The sequence below is a fragment of the Caenorhabditis elegans genome, chromosome X (genome assembly GCF_000002985.6).
Source record: "Caenorhabditis elegans chromosome X".
Classification (NCBI taxonomy): Eukaryota; Metazoa; Nematoda; class Chromadorea; order Rhabditida; family Rhabditidae; genus Caenorhabditis; species Caenorhabditis elegans.
This window is the reverse complement of record NC_003284.9, coordinates 1,544,771-1,560,558: the sequence shown is the minus strand read 5'-3', so window position 1 is coordinate 1,560,558 and position 15,788 is coordinate 1,544,771. Positions and strand designations below refer to the sequence as shown.

Here is a 15,788-nt window from a genome sequence, read left to right as displayed (position 1 = left end):
TTTTGAGCAGTTTCCTTACGAAATTCGTTTAACTATACGTTCAAAATCGTCCGAACCGTTAGTCCTCCTTTAAAAAATTATGAATTAGTCTTAGACTTAGGCTTAGGCTTAGACATAGGCTTTGGCTTTGGCTTAGGCTTAGGCTTAGCTTTAGACATAGGCTTAGGCTTATAGATAGGCTTAAGCTTGGGCTTAGGCTTAGACATAGGTTTAGGCTTAGACTTGGTCTTAACATTAGGCTTGGACGTAGGCTTAGGCATATGCTTAGACTTAGGCTCAATTTATGCGTAGACGTAGGCTTAGGCATAGGCTTAGGCTTAGGCTTCGGCCTCGTTTGTTTTCTCATTTACAATGCTTGTTTTATTATTACCAAGCTAATGGCCTAATTTTTTCATGAATATATTCACGTGATTTTTCTCAAAAATCGAACTTTATTCGTAGAAGTTCTAATGCTTCATCTTCTTTCTAACATGGAAAAGGATTAGGGGGACATGAAAATGCAATTTTATTTTAGTATTAGAAAATACAATTATTGAGCAACAAGGACACAGAAACCGAATGACAGAAAAAAATAGGAAGAAAAAAGGAGAGAGAGTTAAAGCTCTGGATAGTTGTTTGGAAGGATTTAGGTGGGAATTCAGGACATAGAGAAAGTTTTTGAATGGGATAAAAAAGAAAAGATCAATGGGCATGAAGGTGGGACGGGATGAGATTTGATTTGGTGACTTTTAAAAAATTGATAAAATTGAAAATTTCAGAAAGCTGGAAATTGATACAAGGAAGAAAAACCGTTGGGTGTTTGATTAGGCATAATATTCGGATGATGTAATTTACGCCGTTGGAAGAAGTTCTAGAAGTTTGCTGACAACTGCACTAGCGTCACGGTCGTTCATTGTATTGTTCGTGATAACTATATTTTTGTCAATTGAAAGTCCCGGTATACTTTTAGCTCCTGAAAACTTTACAAGTTGTTAAAACTGGTAACTTGGAATGAACTCTTACCTCCAACAAGAACTCCAACGACTGTCTCGAAGTAAGTATAAGTCGATTTTATAGTAGTGCCCCCATACTCATCTTCTGGTCTGCAATAAAATACCATCAGCCCTAATATTAAAATTGTACAATGTTAACATTGTCGTCATGTTAACATTGTACATTAGGACTGTAAATTTTGTAGTTGTGTACATGAATAAAAAATTTAAAAATTTAGAACATGAGCAAAACTATTTGTGAACCGTTGCGATTTTCAGTAAACAGAGATTTTTCCAAAATTTAAATTTTCCGAATTTTTTTACAATTTTTCGAAATTTCTAGTTGCTTTTCTAAAATTTTTCAAAATGATGTTTCCAATAAATGAGCTTACGCAGCAGAAATGAAAATCATGCAGGTTTGGTCAGCCACTGGTGGTGTCCAATCTGCTGTTGCCAAACTTTTGTCGACACTGAAATTTTATTTTAAATTTTCTGCGAATTGTGAAACCTTACTCTTTCAAATCAAGATCAATGTCGTCATCAGTGCCATCAATTGGGAAAGGTACAGACTTAATACCATTGTAGTCGTCAGTAGGGTAATATTGATGATCATTCAACCCAGCACTGTATCCGAAGTTATCGATGTATCCAGTCAAAATTGATTCATTGTTCAATTTGGAAGCAACCAGTAGAGCGAAATTGAAATACTAAAAATGTTCAATACAAACTTGACTATCAAAACATTCTTACAGTTTTATACGTGTTTATAGCTGTTTGATCTATTTCTTTGGATTGTGTATCGTACATGAACAGACAAGTCACACTGGGTTCTGAAAATATGAAAATAAGTTTTCAGAAAATATTTATTTAAAATAATATTTATTTAAAGTTTAAGATGCTTCAAATTTACTGGACCAAAAATTTAAGAATACAAATTTTGTTAAAGCAAAAGCACAATCCATTTCAATATATTAATTGTGACTTTCTAATGCAATTCCCTTAAATATTGTTAATACTTCACATTCAGAAATCAGCTTTGAAAATGTATCAAATTTAAATTTAACTGTTTTTCGAAGCTCAGAATAAAATTCAAAGAAACTCACTTGGCGCGGAAGTTGTGGCGAGTGATGAACCTGAAAACATACTAGTTATTGTTTTAAAGATTCAAAGCTTAAATAATCAAAATTTCTGAGCACCATTGCTAACCTGTAATTCATTAAAATTTATCAAAAAATGGGGATTAATTGAATGGGAGTGGGATAGGGGAGGGGAGGGTGTGTAAAGCTAAATAGTCCTGAGTTTTAATCCTTCCTTGAAGTGGTCCATGAGCATACTATTGGTGGGATGCAACAACACCTGAAAATTAATTAGAATGGCGGAACAGTAAAATTAGTACAAATGTGCAGTAGGTACGGTACGAGTGATCTGAATGCAGTAGTGAGGATTAGAAAGTGCAGTTTATACCTGTTTGGATCCATTTTTGTAGAGAGTGTAGGAATATAAAAAACATAGATTTGTTGTAGGAATATATGTGATGCTGGGTATATACATACATGTACTTTCACCTTGTGCAGTACAAAAGGTTAATTTACTTTGAGATACGAACTTCTGCTTTTTGATAGTTTTGAATAGTGGAGCTTCAGAGGCTAGTGGAATTGGAATTTAAAATTTGGGTTGAAATAAGAGTTGATGATTTTTGATTAATCATTATTACTTCAACTTCCGGATGTTGTGAATAGGGTAGAACGAATCGTGGAAGTAGATGAAATTGGGATTGACGTAGTGAATTTACTCGACAAGTAGGCGCTACTAAGGTATGATGTTTTCTGTGGAGTTTCCGAAGACGAGGTGGCCAATGGGATCAGAGTGGTAGTTGGGGAAGTGTTGGGCAAAGTCGTCTGTTCAGTACTAGTTAAATGAATTATTGTGGGCGATGGAGTACTACTAGAAACTTCTGATGAAGTAAACAAGGAAGTTAGAGGAGCAGAACTGGGCAAGACTGAGCTAGTGGAGTAGGTTTCGGTAGATATGGAATCAGAACTAGGAGGTTTCTCGGAAGAGGTGAAAACGGGGATTTGTGTATTCGATTGACTAGATGACGTTAGATTGGTAGAAATTACTGGTGAGCTACTAGGAGGTAGAGGTGTATCGCTGCTTCTGGAAGACGAGTGAATATTGGTTGGTGTTTTCACTGAGGATGAGAGCAAGGTAGTTAAGAAGGTACTAGTTGATGACTCTAATGAGGAAGTCGAGGAAGGTGAAAAATGTATTGTTGTGCCAGAGCTGGGCAGTATTGAACTACTGGAATAGATCTTTGTGGACATGGGACCAGTACTTGATGGATTCTCGTTAGAGGTCGAAATATAAATTTCTGTAGTTTTTTGGATAGATGAAGTTTGAGTGGAAGGTATTATTGGGGTGCTACTGGGAGATGGTGTAGTGACGCTGCTTTCTGTAGTAGATGGGAAGCTTTTTGAAGTTTTTGATGGGACAGGGGAAAAGGGGAAATTGAAGGAGTACTTGTTGTGACAGAGCCAGGGAGTACGGAAGTACTGGAAAAGATCTTTGTGGACATGGTATTAGAACTCGGTGGAGCCTCGGAAGAAGTGGAAAGAGGGATCTGAGAAGTGGTTCGGCTGATTGCAGTTTGCGTTGACAAGGCTATGGGTGTACTGGAAAATTCAGTGGGCAAAGGAAGATTAGTCGAAGGCTCCGATGAAGATGACGGGGAAGTTAAAAGACTACTTGCTTGGACACAGCTGGGTGACACTGTAGTACTGGAATAGATTTCTGTTGACTTGGGATCAATACTTGATGGAGTCGCGGAAGACGTGGAGAGAGAGGTCTGAGAAGTAGTTGGACTGAATGAGGTTTGCGTTGACGAGGCTATGGGTGTACTGGAGGATTCAGGAGAAATATGAAGATTAGTCGAAGATTCCGATGAAGAAGACGGGCAAGTTAAAGGACTACTTGTTGGGATAGAGCTGGACAACGTTGACGTACTGGAATAGATCTTTGTGGACATGACATCACTTTATGGATTCTCGGAAGAGGTGGAAAGAGGGGTCTGAGAAGTGGTTCGGCTGAATGGAGTTTGCGTTGAAGAGATTATTATTGTACGAGGGGATTCAGAAGACGAAGGGAGAATGGTCGAAGATTTCGATGAAGTAGGCGAAGAACTTGTTGTGACAGAGCTGGATAATACTGAAGTACTTGAATATATCCTTGTGGTTAGGGGATCAGTGCTGAACGGATTCTCGGAAGACGTCGAGATAGGGATCGGTGTCGTTGGTGGACGAGATGAAGAAGACTGTGAAGTTGAAGGAATACTTGTTGTGACAGAACTGGGCAATAACGGACTAGTGGAATAGATTTCCGTTGACATGGTATCAGTAGTTGATGGATTTCGAGAAGAGGTCGAAATATGGTGTTCTGTAGTGGTTTCACTAGACAAAGTTTGCATGAAGGTTGTACTACTGGAAGATGGGACAAGAGAACTGGATACCACTGTGTTTTGGGGAGTTGGCGATAAAGAAGTAGGAAGGACGGTATTTATAGGAGTATTAGAATTTGTGGAAACCGGGATTTGTGACGAAGTTTGGCTCAATGGTGTAGAAGATCTCAACGAAGCACTACTGGAAGATGGGAATATGGAACTGGCCGTTGTAGAGGAAGGTTTAGTCCGTGGTGTACCAGTGGGTGTATGTGACAAGGTGGAAATACTTGGGTTTACTGATGAAAGTGTTGATGTTTTGGACGACGTTTGCTCGTATGTAAAAGTGGAAATTGATGTGGAACTGAAGGGAGTTACGTCTGGAGATGAGAACGGAGTAGTGGGAATACTGGATGTTGATGGAGGTACGTACACGGTGCTAGTCGTTACGCTAGATGAAAAAGTACTGGATGGGGTTTGGGATGAACTGGGTGGGAGGGTTGAGAATATTGATTGGCTTGAATCTGTACTCATTAAAGTCGGTGAGGATGGATTTTTACTTTCGGAGGTGGACAATGGAGTTTCGGTGTGCAGAGAGGACATTTGAGAGGTTCTTTCTGTTGATATAGAACTTGCAATGGTTGTGAGGGATGAGGATGAAGGACTCAAAGGGGTCGTTGGACCAGGTGTCGTTTCTGAAGAACTAGACGGAATGAGAACAGTACTGGATGGGGATGACCGGGGAGGAAGGGGAGATGTGAGAATGTTTTCTGTGGTGGTAAAGGAAGTAGACGACGGATTGGGTTATGTGGAGGGGAAACTTGAAGTTGGTGAACTCGAAATATCATTGGTAGTTTCCGAGCTTTCAGTTGTTATGGTTGATAGGTAGTTGGGAGTAGTTGAAGTGTGAAGGGTAGGTAGGGAGCTCACTGTTGAGCTGCCAGAAGTGATGGACGAAGTGAGACTGGTGATGGTTTGGCTGGACAAACTGTGTGGATAGACAGATCAACCTCTTGAACTGAACGACACTGTTGTTCCTGTCGACGACAGAAAACTCATTTTGTCTCCTGATGTCGTTGCACCAGAAGACATTGTTGTTCCTTCTGAGCTGCTCACAGAATGTGTTGATGGGGAGGGGGAACTGGATGGGAGGGATGTTTGGGTACTCTCCGTTGATTGGGATGGGCTCGGCGTTATTGTGATCTGGGATAGGGAACGGGGCGAGGAGGGATTTGTTCCACTGGTTGAACCGATTGTCACGGTACTTCCAGTCTGAGAACTTGTAGATGCTGCTGTCGATGATTCAGAAATTGTAGATCCAACTGTTCCACTAGAAGTGGAGCCCATTGTTCCTGTCGAGGATGGAACTGTGGAAGTTGAAACAAGGCCAGCGGTTGATGAAGCAACTGTGGATCCTGCTGAACTTCCTTGTGAAGTGCTCATCTGAGGCTGAGTACTGGATGCTGAAGATGTGGAAACACCGGAAGTGCTTGATGATCCCATGGTTACAGTGCTTCCAGTCTGAGAACTTGCAGATGCTGTTGTCGATGATTCAGAAATTGTAGATCCAACTGTTCCACTAGAAGTGGAGCCCATTGTTCCTGTCGAGGATGGAACTGTGGAAGTTGAAACAAGGCCAGCGGTTGATGAAGCTACTGTGGATCCTACGGAACTTCCTTGTGAAGTGCTCATTTGATTACTGGAGGTACTTGAAGATCCGAGGGTTACTGTGCTTCCCGTGTGAGAAGTTGTGGAAGCTGCTGTTGAAGACTGAGACATCGTTGATCCAACTGTTCCACTAGAAGTGGAGCTCATAGTTCCAGTTGAAGATGGAGCTGTGGAACTCGCAGCAGGGCTAGCTGTTGAAGAAACAACTGTGGATCCTGCTGAACTTCCTTGTGAAGTGCTCATCTGAGGCTGACCACTGGATGCTGAAGATGTGGAAACACCGGAAGTGCTTGATGATCCCATGGTTACAGTGCTTCCAGTCTGAGAACTTGCAGATGCTGCTGTCGATGATTCAGAAATTGTAGATCCAACTGTTCCACTAGAAGTGGAGCCCATTGTTCCTGTCGAGGATGGAACTGTGGAAGTTGAAACAAGGCCAGTGGTTGATGAAGCAACTGTGGATCCTGCTGAACTTCCTTGTGAAGTGCTCATCTGAGGCTGAGTACTGGATGCTGAAGATGTGGAAACACCGGAAGTGCTTGATGATCCCATGGTTACAGTGCTTCCAGTCTGAGAACTTGCAGATGCTGTTGTCGATGATTCAGAAATTGTAGATCCAACTGTTCCACTAGAAGTGGAGCCCATTGTTCCTGTCGAGGATGGAACTGTGGAAGTTGAAACAAGGCCAGCGGTTGATGAAGCAACTGTGGATCCTGCTGAACTTCCTTGTGAAGTGCTCATCTGAGGCTGAGTACTGGATGCTGAAGATGTGGAAACACCGGAAGTGCTTGATGATCCCATGGTTACAGTGCTTCCAGTCTGAGAACTTGCAGATGCTGTTGTCGATGATTCAGAAATTGTAGATCCAACTGTTCCACTAGAAGTGGAGCTCATAGTTCCAGTTGAAGATGGAGCTGTGGAACTCGCAGCAGGGCTAGCTGTTGAAGAAGCAACTGTGGATCCTGCTGAACTTCCTTGTGAAGTGCTCATCTGAGGCTGAGTACTGGATGCTGAAGATGTGGAAACACCGGAAGTGCTTGATGATCCCATGGTTACAGTGCTTCCAGTCTGAGAATTTGTCGAAGGGCTTGTGGAGCCCGAGCTAGCTTTTGACATTGTTGTGTGCTGAGTGGAGCCCGATATGGTCGAAGATAGAAGTGTTGAGGACTCAGTCGAGCCGGTTGGATTTGTGGGGGTACTACTTGTTTGGGAGGGAACTGGGGAGGAAGAGGCTTTCGAAGATCCTTCGGACGTGCTACTGAAGGATTGGGTACTAGATGGGACTGTTGATGGGAGGGAACTAGACAAAGGCGCTAGTGAAGTCGTAGAGACTGAAGAGACATCCGAGATCGTGGAACCTGAGAAGCTTTTGATTTCACTTGTTTTTTTTTGAATTATTTAGAGTATCAATATTTACCCTAGCAGTTAGTCAAAACTAATTTTTTCTGCACTTTCTGGATATTTTCAATTTTTTAGAATTCACTTACCTGATGTGCTACTTGCGAATGTTGTCGACGGGATAGGGGAAGAGGTAGGAACTGGGGAAATGCTACTCGGGGATGTTTTAAACGAACTACCTGAGGTGCTTGCTTCCGAAGATCCAATGGTAACTGTGCTTCCAGAACTGTTCGATCCACTGACAGTAGACGGTTGAGTCACTGTTGATCCAATAGTACTTGGTGTCTGAGTTGAACCATGAGATGTCATTTCTCCAGTTGTTGTTGAAACAACTGGACTAGTGGATTGGGATGGGTTGGGGGTTGGAGTACTACTACCGGACGTGGAAGGGTTAGGGGATTGGGAAGTTGATGGGACGGGGGAACTGCTACTTAAAGAAGTAGCAGATGAACTACCTGATGTACTGCTTCCTTCTGTAGATCCAGTGGTAACTGTGCTTCCAGAGCTTGTGGAGCCACGAACCGTAGACGGTTGAGTCACTGTGGACCCAGGGCTATTGGTGGACACTGATTGTTGCGTTGATGTAGAAATAGCAGGAGAAGTTGACAATGAAGATCTTGGTGTTTGAGTGGAACCTTGGGATGTGATTTCTCCTGATGTGCTTGTGGAACCACTACCTGTAGACGGTTGAGTCACTGTGGATCCTGTACTACCTGGTATCTGAGTTGAACCTTGCGATGTCATATCTCCCGAAGTCGTGGAAACTACTGGGCTAGTGGATCCTTGCGAGCTTCCGATTGTTGATGATTGAGACGGGGAGGGGGAAATGGATGTCAACGTTGTTCCAGATGACCCAGGCGATGAGGTAGCGCCGGAAGTAGACGGACTAGTAGATTGAGATGGGTTGGGGGAAGTACTACTACCACCTGAAGTGGAAGGGTTAGGAGATTGGGAAGTTGATGGGACGGGGGAATTACTGCTCATAGTAGGAAATGAACTACCTGATGTACTGCTTGCTTCCGTAGATCCCATTGTAGCTGTGCTACCAGAGCTTGCGGAACCACTAACCGTAGACGGTTTAGTCACTGTGGATCCAGTACTACCTGGTGTTTCCGTTGAACCTTGGGATATTGTTGAAACAACTGGACTGGTTGATCCTTGAGAGCTACCGATTGTTGATGATGGGGATGGGGAGGGGGAAATTGATGTCAACGTGGTTCCAGGTGACCCAGAAGATGAGGTAGCACCGGATGTAGACGATTCTACTGGACTAGTAGATTGGGACGACTGGGGGGTTTGGGTACTCATGGAACTTCCGCTTGAAGTTGAAGGATTTGTATTTTGGGAAGTGGATGGGATGGGGGAACTGCTTCCTTCTGTGGATCCGACTGTGACCGTGCTTCCAGAGCTTGTCGAATCACTAACAGTGGACGGCTGAGTCACTGTGGATCCAGTACTACCTGGTGTTTGAGTTGAACCTTGGGATGTCATTTCTTCGGATGTCGTTGAAATACCTGGGCTTGTGGATCCTTGTGTGCTTCCAATTGTAGTTGATTGGGATGGGGAGGGGGAAGTGGATGTTAAAGTGGTTCCAGGTGACCCAGGAGATGGTGTGGTAGAGGACTCCACTGGGCTGGTAGATTGGGATGGGTAAGGGGATTGGGTAATCATGGAACTTCCGCTTGAAGTTGAAGGATTGGGATTTTGGGAAGTGGATGGGGCGGGGGAACTGCTAGCAACTGAACTACCTGATGTACTCGCTTCCGTGGATCCTACGGTAACTGTGCTTCCAGAACTCGTCGAACCGCTAACAGTAGATGGTCGAGTCACTGTTGATCCAGGGCTATTGGTAGACACGGATTGTTGCGTTGATGTCAAAATCGCAGCAGATGTTGATACTGAAGATCCAGGTGTTTGTGTGGAACCTTGAGATGTCATTTCTCCTGATGTCGTTGATGCAGCTGGACTAGTGGATCCTTGCGAGCTTCCAACTGATGATGATTGGGAGGGGGATGTCATAGTAGTTCCTGCCGATCCAGATGACGTGGTGGCGCCTGATGTAGATGATTCCAGTGAGCTGGTTGATTGGGATGGGTTGGGGGATGGTGTTGTTAATGTACTTTGTGCTCCTGATGACTGTGTGGAACTTGGGGATGGTTCCGAGGTCAAAGTACTCATTCCAGATGTAGAGGGGGAGAGAGAGCTGGGGGATGGGGAACTGTTGGTCGATTGTGTTCCAAGAGAGCTGCCCGAAGGAACGGTTGATTGGGATGTGACCTCTGTTGCAACTGAGAATGTGGATCCAGTGCTTCCAGTCGGACTGCTAGCTGTCGAACCTTCCGGTGTGATTGTAGACTGCGATGATCCTGTGGGTGTCGATGAAGAGGGATTCATGCTGGGGGAAGGAGATTGGGACGAGGTCTGGGAGGGGGTTGTGGATCCCGTATTAGGTGCAGGGGACTGACTGGATGGTTGGGGGCTTGATGAGGATGGAACGGTACTGCTACTACCTGGTGTCGCAGTTGACGATGCAAGTGTGGACTGGGATGTTCCGGTTGATCCGGAGACGGTGGAACCGGAGACGGTGGAAACAATTATGCTTGAAGAACCACTAATTGTGATTGTTGAGCCGGTCGATGCAGGTGAGGAAGATGGATTTGGTGAGCTTGATGGAGCTGGTGATGTAGATGATCCTGGCACAACTGTGACTGTAGAACCCGTTGGTCCAGAGACTGTGGACATAGTTCCAGGTGAGCTGGGCGAAGCCGACTGTGTTGAGGATCCAACCGAGCTTGAAGATCCTGGTACAATTGTAGCTGTTGAACCAGTTGATCCTGAGATTGTCGACGCAGTTCCAGCGGAACTAGATGACGCGGATGGTGTTGACGATCCGTATGTGCTGGAAGATCCTGAGACAACGGTGACAGTAGAACCAGATGAGCTAGATGAAGCTATTGGTGTTGAGGATCCAAATGTACTAGACGATACTGGTGCAACAGTAACTGTAGAACCAGTTGATCCCGAATTTGTGGACATAGTTCCGGAGGAACTAGATGACGCTGATGGTGTTGAGGATCCATAAGTGCTGGAAGATCCTGGGGCAACAGTGACAGTTGAACCAGGTGAGCTAGATGAAGCTATTGGTGTTGAGGATGCAAATGTGCTAGAGGATCCAGGCACGACTGTAACTGTGGAACCAGTTGATCCTGAAATAGTCGACATCGTTCCGGAAGAGCTAGATGATGCAGATGGTGTTGAGGATCCGATTGTGCTGGATGATCCTGGCACAGGTGTAATTGTAGAACCAGTAGATCCTGCGATTGTTGACACTGTTGCATACGAGCTAGATGAAGCTGCTCCACTAGTAGATCCTACCGTCGATGGGCTAGATGCAACAGAACTTGGAAAAGTTCCTGATGAACTTTGAATAGTGGAGCTAGACAAAACTACCGGGGTTGTACTAGATGCTGCAGATGGACTAGATGAAGCAGAAGAGCTAGCTATTGGAAGTGCAGACGTACTAATTGAACTTGGCAATGGTGATGAACTTGTACCCAGTGATGATGGACTCGTTACAGCGGTGCTTGGACTGGTTGCAGCTGGAGATGAACTGATTCCAGCCGTTGTTGGACTTGTACCCATAGTTGTCTGAGTTGTAACTACTGGAACAGACTGTGTTGTTGCACTCGTGGCCGGGGCTGGTTGTGTTGTCGGACTGGTAGCCGGCGCTGGTTGGGTAGTAGCGCTGGTAGCTGGAGCCGGCTGCGTAGTTGCGCTAGTCGCCGGAGCTGGTTGTGTCGTACCACTTGTAGCTGGAGCAGGTTGCGTTGAAGCACTGGATGACACTGACGGTTGCGTTGTAGGATTGGTTGCGGGAGATGGTTGGGTAGTTGGACTGGTTGCCGGAGCCGGTTGGGTAGTTGGACTGGTTCCCGGAGTCGGTTGGGTAGTTGGACTGGTTGCCGGAGCCGGTTGGGTAGTTGGACTGGTTGCCGGAGCCGGTTGGGTAGTTGGACTGGTTGCCGGAGCCGGTTGGGTAGTTGGACTGGTTGCCGGAGCCGGTTGGGTAGTTGGACTGGTTGCCGGAGCCGGTTGGGTAGTTGGACTGGTTGCCGGAGCCGGTTGGGTAGTTGGACTGGTTGCCGGAGCCGGTTGGGTAGTTGGACTGGTTGCCGGAGTCGGTTGGGTAGTTGGACTGGTTGCCGGAGTCGGTTGGGTAGTTGGACTGGTTGCCGGAGTCGGTTGGGTAGTTGGACTGGTTGCCGGAGCCGGTTGGGTAGTTGGACTGGTTGCCGGAGCCGGTTGGGTAGTTGGACTGGTTGCGGGAGCCGGCTGGGTAGTCGGGCTGGTTGCGGGAGCTGGTTGAGTAGTCGGACTAGTTGCCGGAGCCGGTTGAGTAGTCGGACTAGTTGCCGGAGCCGGTTGGGTAGTCGGGCTGGTTGCGGGAGCCGGCTGGGTAGTCGGGCTGGTTGCGGGAGCTGGTTGAGTAGTCGGACTAGTTGCCGGAGCCGGTTGAGTAGTCGGGCTGGATGCCGGAGCTGGTTGGGTGCTAGTGCTGGCTGGGACGACAGTAGTAGTCGGAGTTATTGTTGTCGTTGTGGGCCCGAGAGTTGTCGCTGAAATTGTTGGATTTGTTCAAAATCTTCATTTGTTCAAAAAACTACCTGTGATATTTAATACATTGTTAATATCATTAGTGATATCTGTTGCATTATTTCCAATGTTATGGGTGTTCAAGTCTCCATACTTCTGAGTCATGTTACCCTGATCCATTGCCAAAGATACAATCACATACTTTTTCGTTTGGACATTATTGATTGTGGTTCGCACTGCTGCCATATCTGCGTCATACCCTCTGAAAACATTTATGTTTCACATTATATGCATTTGAAGAATAAAAACTCACGTATAATCAGTTTTACATGGAGTGAAAAATACTAAATCCGAGTTTTCATAAGCTTTTGGATCGTAACTTGCGAATGCGCTGAAATTTATGGTTGATTTTAAAAAATTTTCAAATAATAAATATCTAAAACCTACGGGGCTTGCTGTATAGTTTTAGACCCGTCCTTTTTCATACTATTTAGCAATTCTATAGCTTGATCTCTGGGCAATACAGTTGATGGCTGAAATGTAATTTTTTGTCCATAGAATCCTAGAATAAATGCTCACCGAAGGCTTGTCTGAATAGGACATTACAATGAAGCTGGTGTCTGCCGCTGAACTGGATAAGAAATTTTTCAACTGATCCCGGTTCTGAAATTCATCTAGTTTTGAATCTAAAATTTTAAACTCTAATTTTTACCGCATCGAATGAGCAACTTGTCGTTGCATCCCGCTTAAACCGGAAGCTCGAAGCTTTTGAAGGCTCTGACCCGGAATTACAGATACCCACAGTTATGACACGGCCAGTGAATGCTGAAATGTAGGAGATTATTGAAATTGAAGGACTTTGAAGGACTACTTACGCTCTGCTGGACTGGGCCGACTGACGAGGACAATGGTCAGGATGAGGCCGGCCACCAACGCGGCGGCCACCGCAAATATGAAGACAAGACCAATGCCACGCGGCACTTTCATGTCTGGAATGTGTGGACTAGAATTTGGAAAGGCGAAAAAACGGCGAATAGAAAAATATGAGAAATGAGATTGAAAGTTCAATAAAATAAAAAATTTGAGGTTGGGAGTTTCTTCTAAGATTTGAAATTCTGCCAGATTTTACAGGATAGAAAATTATTTGAGAATTGAGTAGATCATGCCCCATTGCACATTATTCAGAAAATTTCCAGACACGTGCTAACTGTATTCTTTTTTTTTCCTAGAAACCGAACTATTTCAACCTAAAACATACCGAATGACGTGAAAAAAATCCAAAAAAAAAACCCCCCTATTTCATCACTAATCCCTTAACCTTTAAATACTCTTAAACTCAACTTAAAGGTGTGGTATACACATTTATGTTTGCCCGATAGGGTTGCAGTGAATGAAGGCAAAACGGCAGAAAAACTTGGTCTTAACGATTAAAAATGTAAAGATTGTAAAGTAGAAAGAGAGAAAAAGAGCCATTAGAAAATATAGTGTGAGCGCTGATAAGAACTACTATGTTTTTTGGAGCAGCAGGCGCCATGATTCTTGACTAGGAAATTTGGGATAGCTTCGGAAAGTAGTTGTCTGGTTTTGAACATTTTTACACGTTGAGAATTTTCAAGCTTATAGTTTTGGCTACAAACCCAATAATTGACGAAATTGGTGATCAAATTTTCAAAAATTGAGTTCGAAATGGAACTTAATTTTTGAATTTATGATGCATGGTGCATCGACAGGAACAAATCTGAATTTCAGCCATACTTTAAAGGTAGAGTAGCGCCAGTGAGGAAATTGCTTAAAACACGCCTAGGGTACCACTGGCCGAATATGATGATTAAAAAATTCAAAAAAATTTTCTATATTTTATATGATTTTTTGAAATTTGGGAAAATCTCAGTTTTTGCCAAATTCCGATTTAAATTTCAGCTATTTGGATTTGTTCGATGGAGCGCGCTTACACGTTTTTATTTTTATTTATTGTTATTTCGTCTTATTTTTCACTGATTTTCAATTTTTTTCAGTGTAATTTTACTTGAAATCTGAGGAAAAAGTCAAGAAAAATGAAAAATATCGATTAAAAAACCACTTTACAAGCATAAAAAAGAAAAAATAACGCTTTTAAAGGTTTTGGAACCTGAATTAATTAATTCCACAGATTTACGCTTGTAAGGTATCTTTTAAACCAATAATTTGAAAAAAAAAAATAAGTAAAAACGTGCAAACGCGCTCCATCGAACAAATTTAGTCGGCGGAAATTCGAATCGGAATTTGGCAAAACTGAGATTTTTCCAATTTTCAAAAAATCATATAAAATCTAGAAAATTTTTTTGAATTTTTTTATTATGATATTCGGTTATTGTGGTACCATAGGCGTGTTTTAAAGCAATTTCCCCACTGGCGCTACTCCACCTGTAATGGAGAAAAACCCTCAAAAATGGACAAACAAAATTTTTAAAAAAATGTGGCCTCTAAATAAAAAATTTAAAAATTATTTTGAAATTATTTTTTAATCGTTCTTTGCTATTCTAAAGGCCCGATACAAAAAAATTAATCAAGACACTTTCATTTACCTACTAAAAAATTTTGCATACCTTCTAAATTATTTACATAGAGGGACATACACCTTTGTCCTTTAAAGTTCAGTGGCACTACATTTCCACTTCGTATCACAGTTACCTTGTGATTTCATTAGTTCATAACTTCAATTGAAACATTTCAACACCCAAAAACTTGAACTTTTCGAAAAAAAATGACTAAGGAACATATTTTTGAAGAAAAAGGAAACATAAAGAGTGAAGGGTGGTCATAAATGGAGGAATGTTTATATTGAAAATGCAAATATTAGTGATGGTGGATATTTTTACAACAAAAAGGGGAAAATACAAGAAAATGTTCCAAGGAAAATGGTGTTTTGGAAATAGATTTAACTTTGTAATTATCATAATTTTGTCATAATTTTGGAAATCGGCCAAAAATGTTTTCTATAATTTTTAGAGCAAAACTTGTTGTAAAACTATTATTATTGAAAGTTTAATAATGCTCAAACCGAAAACCGTCCTCGAAAAAAATTAAGTAGTTTTGAAAGGTCTTAAAACTTTAATTATTTTAATTATGACACTTGCTCAAAATATTTCAACTAAATCAAACATGTGGATGATTCATCGAAAAGCCCCGGAATTCACAAGAAGAGGTTGAGGAGAAGCGAGCATTTTATTTTCAGCTTGTAAACAAACAGTGAAGGAATAGAGGAGAAGTGTTGCAAGTCAAATAAGTTTTGATAAGAGACTGGAAATGGCAGAAAATGGAATATTGGGCAGTTATTGGGAAATTAGGAACAATTTTTCATTTAAAAAAAATCGGCTTTTAGGCTTTTTTTTGTATTCCACAAGTCTCGGAGGCATGAGCAAAGAGTGATGTGAATTTATGTTAGGCTGCAATTTAAAAAATTTTAAGCTTCTCATGTACAAAAATAAAAAACTACGAATTGATATGCAAAAGTTGATCAAAATATCAAAAGTGTAGAAAATTGTTGGCCTGGTCAAATAAATAGTAAGTGGAAAACGAGCAGGGATAAGCCGGAGAACTAACAAAAAAGGTGATAAATTGTTGATGGATATTTAAATAAATATGAGTACTGACTGAAAAACAACAACATTTCTTTATGTGCAATTTAGACTAATCGTTTAGAGCAGAAATATTTTTGGTCAGTGCTCAGAAAATTTTTGTCAGTG

The 15,788-nt window shown here is 42.6% G+C and overlaps 1 protein-coding gene across 7 annotated transcripts; it reads right to left on the bottom strand.

Moving 5' to 3' along the window:
- Positions 1 to 413: 413 nt before the first annotated feature.
- kola-1 (VWFA domain-containing protein) lies at positions 414 to 13,054 on the bottom strand (the record flags this gene model as incomplete). 7 transcript variants are annotated; one of them, NM_001374953.2, is made up of 14 exons in its annotated part: positions 831 to 952; positions 1,003 to 1,082; positions 1,364 to 1,441; positions 1,485 to 1,678; positions 1,722 to 1,801; positions 2,075 to 2,104; positions 5,415 to 7,430; positions 7,560 to 12,086; positions 12,135 to 12,325; positions 12,377 to 12,454; positions 12,511 to 12,596; positions 12,643 to 12,726; positions 12,776 to 12,888; positions 12,939 to 13,050. In NM_001374953.2, the coding sequence occupies 14 exons, from the start codon at positions 13,048 to 13,050 to the stop codon at positions 831 to 833; spliced, it is 7,791 nt and encodes a 2,596-aa protein (NP_001361994.1). The 7 variants fall into 7 exon arrangements, with proteins under 7 accessions (NP_001024764.1, NP_001361993.1, NP_001361994.1 ...); NM_001029593.4 differs by lacking the exon at positions 5,415 to 7,430 and having other exon boundaries at positions 414 to 952; positions 9,219 to 12,086; positions 12,939 to 13,053; NM_001374958.2 differs by lacking the exon at positions 5,415 to 7,430 and having other exon boundaries at positions 415 to 952; positions 9,981 to 12,086; positions 12,939 to 13,054.
- Between the last annotated feature and the right edge of the window lie 2,734 nt (positions 13,055 to 15,788).